Raw genomic sequence first — 10,337 nt, 5'->3', positions numbered from 1 at the left:
GTTTCATTACAAGGGATGACAGTAATGTCATTTTGGCTACTGTAATTTGTCATTCATATGACAATTTAAAATTCGAAGACGAATTCCTTAGGAATTAAAAAGAAGCCTATATAAGAAACTATTACACAAGAATCCTTATACGTTTCGAAAGATCTGCGGAACGCAACGTTAAACAAAAGCTTTATTCCTAGCAGGGATCTGGTAGTAAAACGAAAACCACAGAATTCTAATTCTCTAAATAGAGTTCCGTTACAAAGGTTGACAGTAATGTCATTTTGGCTTTTGTCACTTGTCATTCAAATGACAATTTAGAGAAATTAATATTTCATTTTAGACATATTATCTTGTTAGTAAAATGGGTTGTGACGGAGGTACTATTCCGAGAAGAGACGAACTCGTTAGAGTTAAAAAGAAGCCAGAAACAAAGGATAAAGATGCCGAACTTGCTTTTAAATGGAAATGTTGTGCTATTACTCAAGAATCCTTACAAGAGCCGATTGTCGTGTGCCATTTGGGGAAATTATACAATAAGACGTCTCTAATTGAAGCTTTACTAGACAGACGAACTATATCCGAATCCATTAAACATATAAAGAATTTGAAAGATGTAAAAGATTTGAAACTTACTCCGAATCCAGAGTTTTTAAAACAAGAAAGTAAGAAAGAGGGATCGTTAGATGATCGAGTGACTCCGTATATTTGTCCCGTATTGGGACTGGAAATGAGTGGAAAATTTAGGTTTGTAGCAGTTTGGTCGTGTGGTTGCGTGTTTTCAGAACGTGCTTTAAAAGAAATCGGCACTAAAAATTGTCATAAATGCACCAAACCATTCGAAGACGATGACATCGTTGTAATAAATGGAAACGATGAAGATTTGGAATTAATGAAATCTAGAATGGAAAAGAGACGTCAAAATCAGAAGAAAAACAAAGTAAAAAAAATCAAACAAGAAGTTCCAGAAAGTACAAACATAGAAACGATAACCGCAGATAATAAAAGTGTTAAAAGAAATCCTGGTCCGTCTACAATCGAAAATTCATCGAAGAAACTTAAAGTTCAGGATAATTTATCTCATTCCAAGATTGGTAATATGATATCGGTTGGGAAAGTGACAAAAGCTGAGGAATTGAGGAAAATCAAACCTGATTATAGTGTGGCTAAAGACAAACAAGTTTCTAATGTATATAAATCTTTATTCACCAGTCATCAATCAGAAAAAGAGCAGGATAGAGCTCATTGGGTCACTTATAATCCATTTTATAATTAATAAATAAGTTTTCTTGATATGTAATTGTATTTTTGAATTATCGAGTGTAAATACATTTTTAACAAAAAAATTCTTAATTTTTATGCATTAACAATTAATTTAGTTCTGTTTTTAACTTTGTGTCACTGATAGAATTTTTTGAATTGACTAAATACATTAATAAAAATTAATAAACAAATGGAATTTTCTAAAATATCCAATTCGGAAGGATTTTAGTTTTTAAAAATACTCATTTGAGTTTTGTAAAAACAAATTTTTTTAGTTTGAAGTAATTTTTGTTTAGTATTAATGAAAAATCTTGCAATTCAGTTCAATTTTCACACCCCATTGTGTATAAATTACAAATCAAACACAGATTAACGTTTTTTTTAGTAAGTTTATTATTACAATTCCACAATTATTTATAATTTATTACAGTCTTGTTACGAAACGTTGAAAAATTAATGATTTCGATAGACCGATTGAAAATTTTGTAAACTAAATCGTATCTGATACGATTTCAAAGTATAAAAAATATAACAATATAAAAAAAGAGGAAACACGATTACATGAAAAAAAAAACATATAAAGTCAAACATTAAAAATCTTTAAAAAACATTTTGAGAGTAAAATCCAACATAAATTTAAAAAAAAATTTCATAAACTCATTCACTATTGTCAGAATTAAAATGACTAAGCCTTGTACATACCCTGCAATGGGGGTACAACACAGTGGAAGGAAACGAAATAGGAGTAAAACCAGTTATTGGGTCAATCTACAAGCAAAAACTCTCCTGGGAAACTATAAACGGAGAAGACCTGGATGTATAACCTACGGATACTAACATGAATCGTGTTGGGACACTGTCGCCTCAATGGAAACCTGAAGACGCTATAGTTAGAGGACGAAACCTCTATCTGCATTCTCTCAAAGTGTGACACACTACGGAATCATACAGGGATCCCCATTATGTACTTCAAATCAAACACTCATATGTCTGAAGCTACATTTATCCACAATAAATTGTAAGTAGAGGAAAATATTGAATAAATTGAGTAGAAAATCACATTAAGGCACATTGGTGGAGATAAAAATGAAAATAAGAAGGAATGTGAACAAAAAATTAATTTGCAAATTGTTTTTAATAAATCCTAACGATGTGAATAAGTTTACGAAGCATATTTATTATATATATATATGAAAGAATTTTACTTTAAATTCTATTAGATTCATCGGTTTCTATAAAATAGGAGTTGAAACTATAGTTAATAATAATATATACTGATTAAAACATGTAAAAATATATAGAAGAATAATTAAAAAATAAAAAACATCAAGAAGTTACATATTTCAATTCGTTTAGTTTATGTGAGATTCTATGCTTCATTTCTTCGTACCTGAAATTGAGAAACTGTATTATTGACCCCAAACCGTTCAGCAAATTCTTGTTGCTTCCACACTCAAACCGAAAACTGATTACCGCAATTTAAATATACCAAAATTCTTCAGGGTGGTATAAAAATGAGTATTTGCACTGCACACTACATAAAATCATCCCTTAAAAAACTTTGATTATGAATTACATATATATTCATGGAAATGCATGTAGGAAATCCAAAAATAGAAAACGGAAACTATCTAAAACGGTCCAATAACTCTATTTTCCATTCTGACATGAATTATTAAAAAATTAATCTCACAATAAATTGAAAACCAAAGTATTAAATCACAAATAGAAAGAGATTATTATACAGGGGGTAGATTTACTGCAGTCTTCTTCGAAATCAATAAATTTTTCAATAGTACCAGGTATTATTCACATTTAACTGATATCTAGTATTAAATAACAGAAAATAATCATTGATGATGTTTCAGAGGAATTTGGTCAACAAATAAAGGTTCAAAACTAACCTTATACAATAAATCTTGAGTTGTTTGGTTTGCGGATAATCTTTTGGTTATCGAACACTGAGATTTCTGGTAGAAAATGATGCTTTTTTGTCCCTGTATGAACTGTTTATGTTATGTAACCAAAAGTAGATTCAAATAAATGAAATTATACCTCAAAATTTATTTAAAACCAAATTCCGATGTATTATCTGAGAAATAGTAAGGGAAGATCAACTTTAAGGGAGTAGAAACACATAGCTGCACACATTTAACTGATATGTGGTATTTAATGATGGAAAATTATTTTTCTGAGGAAGTTACAGGACTCCAAGACAGTGATTCTAATTCCAGACTTTTTTCAGGTCGTCCAGAAAGTTTAGGAACCACCACACTGCAGTAAAGTAAAAAAAACATTGAAATGACCAACCCCTACTCAGTTAAATCTCAATTATAACTTTTAATTACTGTCCTTTGATAGCTTGTTTGGTAAATTGTTATCGAATGACTTTTACTTCTGGTAAAAACTCAAAAAATGACTGCAAACCAAGTTCCATCCCAAAAAATTAATTATTTGATTGAAAAATTTATGGTACATTATGGAAAACACTGTAAATACCAATATTTAAATGAAGAAAGTGAAGTTCCAGGACAAAAAATGAATTTCCAGGAAAATGGAACTAATTCCAGACTTTTTCCAGAACGTTGTACAAATTCCAGGTTGTCCAGAATGTTTAAGAACCTCCAAAAATTCGTACTGCAGTATGGGGGAGACACAGAACTGAACCCCAACTCAGTTCAGTATAGGTTAGGTAATTGATCATAGTAGTTCAAATGTACCATTTTTAATTTATTGAAAAATCCAAGTTGTAGTTGAATTTTCGTTTGAAATGTGAAATTGAAATAAAATTTATGAAGTATTTTCGACTATTCATTAAGAAGAATATTGTTGAATCACATCAAGGCCCTAAATATTTAGAAAATGATCTTTCGTTGAATTATGAAGTCCAAATGGAAATATTAATCAAAAAAATTTGCTAAAAAGAATGAAAATAAGCTAAAAATGAGAATTTTTGAATAATAAGTGAGCAAAAGATTTATCAGAATACACATTGAGCAATTTAATAAAAAATTGTATATTACAGTACTGCATAAGGAGAAGTACCTTAGTTGATGGTTTATTGGACCTAATTACAAACTCAACGTGGCAAAAGATTCGAAAAACTATCAACCCCCTAAAAAATTTAGTTTCTAATCCCCCTACCTGAAACACAGGTACCCCGTAACTAAAAATTTTCACCAACAGGTCCACCAGCAATACAAAATAATTAATTATTAATTAATATATGTGAACTTACTTTTGTTTTATCCTGGCCACTTCTCTTTCTTCCTGGGAATAATATTGCGAAAGAATAGCCCGACATTCGGCTAAAGTCAGATTCAAAAATTGGGCAACTTCGCAACTAACTTCCGGAGTATTGTGACTGTCCATTAAATACAATTTGACAACGTCTTCGTGGGGTCCTAACAGAACCCTGGTCAACAACGGATATTCGTCATCTTTCAACCTACGTTGCTCTTCAAAATTTAATTATCAATAACGAGGAAACTGAAATTGAATTATTCACAAACTCACCCCCGTTATCTCTGACGACAAATAAAGCGAAATGTTGAGGATCGCTTTCAACTTTATATTTTTCTAATAATAAATTTATGACTTCACTGGTATTGACTAGAGACGTTACCCATACACTCATTTGACTACCGTGGGGTGGTGTAAAGAAACTGGTCTCACGGTCGTAGAAATGACCGTTTATTGAACATCTTCTTTTGACTTTACTTCTCGATAAACGTTTTCCTGGTCTTCTTTTTATTGCAGTAGAACCTAAAAATAATTAAGTACATCTGAACTTTATATTAAATACTATTACTACCCTTAATTACACTTTCAAGTCTTTCAGGATTTTACTAGGTTCAAATCTAGCTCAGAAAACCCAAATGGTGTATATTAAATGCTGTAGTGGTAGTAAAAGAGGTTTTAAGTATGATTACCACCAATAGGTCCCAAAAAACTACTTCTATACATAGTACTACAACCCTATACCCTTTATTGGGTTCAAATCTGGTTCAAAATACCCAAATAGTGTAATTTTGAATATATGGGGGTAGTAAATTATGAGATAAGTATAAATACCACCAAGGGTTCCCTATAAACTACTTTTTCACATAATACTACATCCCTATAGTCTTTACTAGGTCCAAATATGGTTCGAAATACCCAAATAGTGTAATTTTTAACAAATAGGGGTAGTAAATGATGCGATAACTATATATACCTCCAAAAACTACTTCTACACATGGTGCTACAACCCTATAGCCTTTATTGGGTTCAAATCTGGTTCAAAATACCCAAATAGTGAAATTTTAGTTTATAGAGGGATTAACCAAATTGATTTGATATAGAAATGAATTTTACGAAGAAAAAAAATTGGCAGACCAACCTTTATGTGGTCTTCTTAGTACAACTTCTTCCGGTTGTTCTGACATAGTCGATATATCCATGCTGTTCATGCTACTTCTGTCGAATTCGGGAGATTGGGCATCTCTGATTCGACCCAAACAATCGGGACCAGACATAGATCTGTTTAGATGACTACCTTGCAACAACCAAGCATCATCCTTACTCAAAGACGGCGATATCAATGGGATTTTGTCTTCACTAGTGGTACCGTTAGTTAAGCAAGCTTTCAAGGTACTATCAGCGTCCGTTACCATTGAAGACACATCATTTTTTATTGTTAACGATAAACTGTAAAAAAAATTAATTAAATAAAATATAAAAATAAAAAAAAAAATGTGTATTTACCTTTCGGTTTTCGTGCTACTGCTAGATCCACTGGTACTTTCAAGGCTGGTTTGAGAAGGTAAAGTTACCGGCATTGTTTGATACAAATGATCAGCTACGTCGATTTTTCGTTCGACACGGAGTAATTCGTCAAGTTCATCCCATTCCATAGATTTAACGTCCAATTTAGAAGGCAACGTCACACTTTTGATCACATTATGGGGAGAATTACTATCAGTCACACTGGAATCCAGAGATTCCGATCCGCTTTCTATACCTGTATCAGATCTACAAGACATGGCATCACCGGATGTTTTTTTTTCAAAGGAAATAAGTGTATAATACCTTGTAAGATCATCCGAGCAAGTGGATATCTCATTATAACTACTGTCTCTTGAAATATTTTGGATATCGTCGTCTGTATCGTATTCAGGACTAGAAGATCTATAAGAATTCCTCTTTCTTACAGTAACTACTGTACGTTGATCGTCATTTTCTTTAAGGTGAATGACTCCGTGAATACCCCAATGTATACGCAACGAACCTTCCAATATAAACCTACCGTTTACCTCTCTAGAACGAATTTCGCCGCTTTTACCTTCATAAAATTGATTATAAACCTAAAATTAATCAAAAATTCAATTACATACAAAAATATCTTCGTTAATATGGTAAATACTTTAATTTTCGTTTCCAAATGAGATCTAGGAAGTGCAGGACCATTACTGAGCTTCGGCGGATCTTTTTGGGCACCAAAACTTTTGTGAGACTCTACCCTAGTACCATGTCCAAATAATTGAGGACCGAATAAGGCCCCATAACAAGGAACGTGACAATAAGGAACTCCTTTGTGTTCTGCATGCTGACCGGGATTCAATCTTTTTCCACATTCTTCACACCTCAAACATTCCGGATGCCAATTATATCCCAATGATTGTTTTCTTTCGGCTAAAAAGGACAGGAAAATATAGTATGTTCTGGTAAACTCCTGATCGGCAGAAAAGTTATTTTTCAGCATGACAACGATCCCGAGCATTCCTCGAAGCACGATCAACTCATTCTGCTGTCTCAATCCACACTTTTACGAATATTCGTAAAATATTGTGATGCCATCTATCGCACCTGGTCCTATCTCGAACAATATTTGATGTTAGATATAAATAAATAAATAATCATAATTATGGTAGTTTATTTGCAAGGCATTCCTGTACATTTTCTATATTGGAAATATATATCAAATATATTTACCTTAATTAGGTAAGTTATTAAGTAAGAATACATCTGAAGTAAATTGCATATAAAAATAAAAATTTCGTCACTTCAAACTAGTACTGCCCATATAATTCAATAACATTCCCAAGCTTTAAATTTAAACATTCGAATAATTGAGATTTTTTTATAACTTACCTATTTATAAATATTATAACAGAAGCTTGATTTTTTATTGCAATATTACCAAAATAATACTAGAACTGAACTGTTTTCAAGTTGAAAATTGAACGTTAAATGTTTTTTAGTATGACGTGATCTATACGAAAACTTGATCAAAACTGATACGTTCTGTTATATCTTACCATAAGTTAACCATACTTCAGGCTCCTCTCTACAGTTATTTGCTTGTTCCCACCTTTCATGATAAGAACAATATAAAAAACAAGGGGTGAATAAACTTACCAAAATATACGGGTTTGTGACATTTATGGCATTTCCACATATTAATTACTTTTATTCAGTTATATAAAAAAATTTAACCGACAAATTGTTTCAATGTAGACATAAGGCAAATCTATAATTCTAAATAATTAATTCTTTGTATTCCCTATCACAAACTGGACATGTCAATACTTTGACAGGATGTCATTTCTTTTTATCTTCTTCTTATCCATACGAAAATCGGGATTAGGATTTGTAAACATAATATGAAATCAGACAGTGCAAAAAAGCGGATTATGTTTTTATAGTATTGAGTTAAGAGGGTAGGTACTAGGTTAGTAAGATCAGTTTCAATAAAATTGAAGTACTGATATCTTAGAGATCAGAAATATTCTCACTAGATATTAATTAATTATATATATAAAGTGATCTGTACTTTTAAGAATATTTAGTGGTGCAAATTTTATAAATAAACATTTGTAATGGTTTCCTTACAGTGTCACTTGTCAAAAACACGCGTGTATGGACATTTGTCAAAAAAATTCCTTTTAATTAAAAAACGAAATGTTTGCTTTTCTTAAATATTCTACGTTAAAATATTAGTGCACTGAAATAAATAATAATGGCCATTGGTTTCCGACAACTTACAAAGTTTGCTAATTTCTCTAGTTTAGTCGCATCTAGAAGTAGTGTATTTAAATTTGAGAAAATTCCTCAAATTCAAATTATACAAATAAACCAACAGGTAAGGAAATTACAATAATTAATATTTAATTGGTATAAGAAACGCAAAATTCGTTTATGCAGCAAAAATTAAATCAACAAAATTAAATTACTAGTTGTTACTAGACACTGGAATGGTACTTGTGGTTCATGTAGAAAATAAACAGTAAATTAAAATTAAACTAAGAGTTCACTAACTTTTAACTTCTTAGTTTAATTCCTTAATTTTTTGAAGTTATGAACACAGAATACATCAGGTCAGTCTGTATTGATGGTATTGTTTTGTTTTCGAAATCCTTGTTTTTTGGTTTTGGGAATATTATTTGGGTTATAACGCTGATTTCCGGAGTGGTTATTTTTAAAACTGATATAAAAAAACTATGAAAAAGCAATGTTTGAAAGTCAGTAATGTCCTTTAAACAATCGAATGATAGACAGTGTCAGAAGCTTTCCACATTTGTGTGACAAAAAGGACCCATACAAGAAATTTCTATTGGTCCACATAATTTATAATTATCCTTAATTCACTCCATAAAATAAAAAATTACCATCGAAAAAGTTTAGTTTAAGGTTAATTTTGGCTGCATAAAGTAAGCTTCATAGAGCACTTGATTTACAAGAACTAGATCTATGCACGTGAGGATTTTGGAGTTTGACATTTTGTTTTAGTATTTTTCAAAAGCCGAAAAGAAATTTGATGAAAATAGTCGAAAGTCACGAGTAATCGATATTTTAGTAGACAACAGAGAAAGTGATAATGATCTAGTTACTAAAGAAAACGTATTAATTTTAGATAAAAATCCAAATAGATTAAGTTACTTAAGGTAAGTTACTAAATAACTAGTTTTATGATTAAATGTCTAGCGAATTTTTAGATTTGTTGATAAGACAACTCCTTTAGATAACAATTTAGATCACTATAGTAATCTGAAACCCCAACAGCAGTATAGTAATCAAAGTCAGGACGACAATCCTAATAAACCTAGTGGAGAAAAGTTGTCGAAAGTATTCAACATCCTTGCTGAATCTTTACCAAACTTATTCATACAACCTTTAGACTATACCATTTACCATCCGGATATTATATTTGAGGATAACATTAGAAACATACGAACTGTGTAAGTATTTCAAATAAACACATTTTTAATTATGGGAACACAATAAAACGGAATTGAACAGACTTCACATACATATATGGGATACTTATTATGTCAATTTATTTATTTTATAGAGGATTGTATAATTATGTGAAACAAGTAGCGTTGCTTAGGACGGTAGGGCATTTGAAATTTGCGTACGTGAAATTTGAAATACTGAAAATAACCAAACATCCGGAAGATTCTTCAGTTAAAGTTAGGTGGCAGATAAGGGGTATATCGGCGTTAAAAGTGATGATGACATTTTGGAGATATAAATTATGGGATATAAAAGAATTATTCGACAAAACTGAAAGGTATTGAATCAAATTTCTTTCAAAAGTCAGGGAACGTTGTTCACATATATTTTCTTTTCGTTTATTACAGTTGGTATGATGGATTTTCTATATTTTATGTGAATTCCGAAGGACAGATTATCAAACACGTTGCCGATAAAGTAAGTATCCATATAAATACCGGATGTCGTTAGAGATTTGATCGTTATTTTGTAGATGATGCCAGATTCTGATCGTTTGGTGGATACTAGTGAAAAACCGATTGTAGCAGGAGGAGCAGCGGCGGCAGTAGCAGGAGGAGCGGCGGCCGCAACTGCAGTAAAATTAGCATTAATCGGTGTAATTCCTAAATGTTCACACATAGTTTAATATCGACTAATTTCAATCTGTATACAGTTAGGCATTTGCGATATACAGTATTTATTCTACCAGAATATATTGTTGTTGATGTAATGTCGGATGTAATATAAAATTTTTTCGTTTCAGACGACTTTTTTCTATTTCCACATATTCTAAGTCTTCTTGTGTTTTGACACCATTTGCCATTTCG

At 31.3% G+C, this 10,337-nt stretch overlaps 3 protein-coding genes across 5 annotated transcripts; 2 read left to right on the top strand and 1 right to left on the bottom strand.

Moving 5' to 3' along the window:
* The first annotated feature begins 285 nt into the window (after nt 1–285).
* On the top strand, nt 286–1,291 carry LOC130892232 (replication termination factor 2). The gene has a single exon (XM_057797488.1). The coding sequence runs from the start codon at nt 356–358 to the stop codon at nt 1,265–1,267; it is 912 nt and encodes a 303-aa protein (XP_057653471.1). The 5' UTR covers nt 286–355; the 3' UTR covers nt 1,268–1,291.
* Nucleotides 1,292–1,623: 332 nt separating this feature from the next.
* Nucleotides 1,624–7,917, bottom strand: LOC130892230 (uncharacterized). Of its 2 annotated transcripts, XM_057797485.1 has the most exons (8): nt 7,654–7,910; nt 6,659–6,927; nt 6,325–6,599; nt 6,001–6,267; nt 5,636–5,943; nt 4,771–5,019; nt 4,493–4,712; nt 1,624–2,644 (listed from the first exon to the last, which is right to left on the bottom strand). In XM_057797485.1, exons 1-8 carry the CDS (start codon nt 7,691–7,693, stop codon nt 2,581–2,583), a joined length of 1,692 nt encoding a protein of 563 aa, XP_057653468.1. In that variant the 5' UTR covers nt 7,694–7,910; the 3' UTR covers nt 1,624–2,580. The 2 variants fall into 2 exon arrangements, with proteins under 2 accessions (XP_057653468.1, XP_057653467.1); XM_057797484.1 differs by having other exon boundaries at nt 6,001–6,599; nt 7,654–7,917.
* On the top strand, nt 7,899–10,272 carry LOC130892231 (uncharacterized). 2 transcript variants are annotated; one of them, XM_057797486.1, is made up of 7 exons: nt 7,899–7,955; nt 8,130–8,377; nt 9,025–9,179; nt 9,231–9,473; nt 9,587–9,808; nt 9,879–9,948; nt 10,004–10,272. In XM_057797486.1, the coding sequence occupies exons 2-7, from the start codon at nt 8,255–8,257 to the stop codon at nt 10,154–10,156; spliced, it is 966 nt and encodes a 321-aa protein (XP_057653469.1). In that variant the 5' UTR covers nt 7,899–7,955; nt 8,130–8,254; the 3' UTR covers nt 10,157–10,272. The 2 variants fall into 2 exon arrangements, with proteins under 2 accessions (XP_057653469.1, XP_057653470.1); XM_057797487.1 differs by lacking the exon at nt 7,899–7,955 and having other exon boundaries at nt 8,123–8,377.
* The last annotated feature ends 65 nt before the right edge of the window (nt 10,273–10,337 follow it).

The sequence above is a fragment of the Diorhabda carinulata genome, chromosome 4 (genome assembly GCF_026250575.1).
Source record: "Diorhabda carinulata isolate Delta chromosome 4, icDioCari1.1, whole genome shotgun sequence".
Classification (NCBI taxonomy): domain Eukaryota; kingdom Metazoa; phylum Arthropoda; class Insecta; order Coleoptera; family Chrysomelidae; genus Diorhabda; species Diorhabda carinulata.
The sequence above is the reverse complement of the archived record's forward strand: the minus strand, read 5'-3'. Positions and strand labels throughout refer to the sequence as shown.

Bases quoted from the DNA above. Each gene is read 5' to 3' on its own strand.
- LOC130892232 (XM_057797488.1), top strand. From the start codon at position 356: ATGGGTTGTGACGGAGGTACTATTCCGAGAAGAGACGAACTCGTTAGA.
- LOC130892230 (XM_057797484.1), bottom strand. From the start codon at position 7,693: ATGTGGAAATGCCATAAATGTCACAAACCCGTATATTTTG. The intron at 6,600-6,658 runs GTATTTACCATA...GATTAATTTTAG, and splicing joins ATTTGGAAACGAAAATTAAA to GTTTATAATCAATTTTATGA. The intron at 5,944-6,000 runs GTAAATACACAT...TTTTTTTTACAG, and splicing joins AGTAGCACGAAAACCGAAAG to TTTATCGTTAACAATAAAAA.
- LOC130892231 (XM_057797486.1), top strand. From the start codon at position 8,255: ATGGCCATTGGTTTCCGACAACTTACAAAGTTTGCTAATTTCTCTAGT. The intron at 9,474-9,586 runs GTAAGTATTTCA...TTTATTTTATAG, and splicing joins ATTAGAAACATACGAACTGT to AGGATTGTATAATTATGTGA. The intron at 9,949-10,003 runs GTAAGTATCCAT...GTTATTTTGTAG, and splicing joins TCAAACACGTTGCCGATAAA to ATGATGCCAGATTCTGATCG.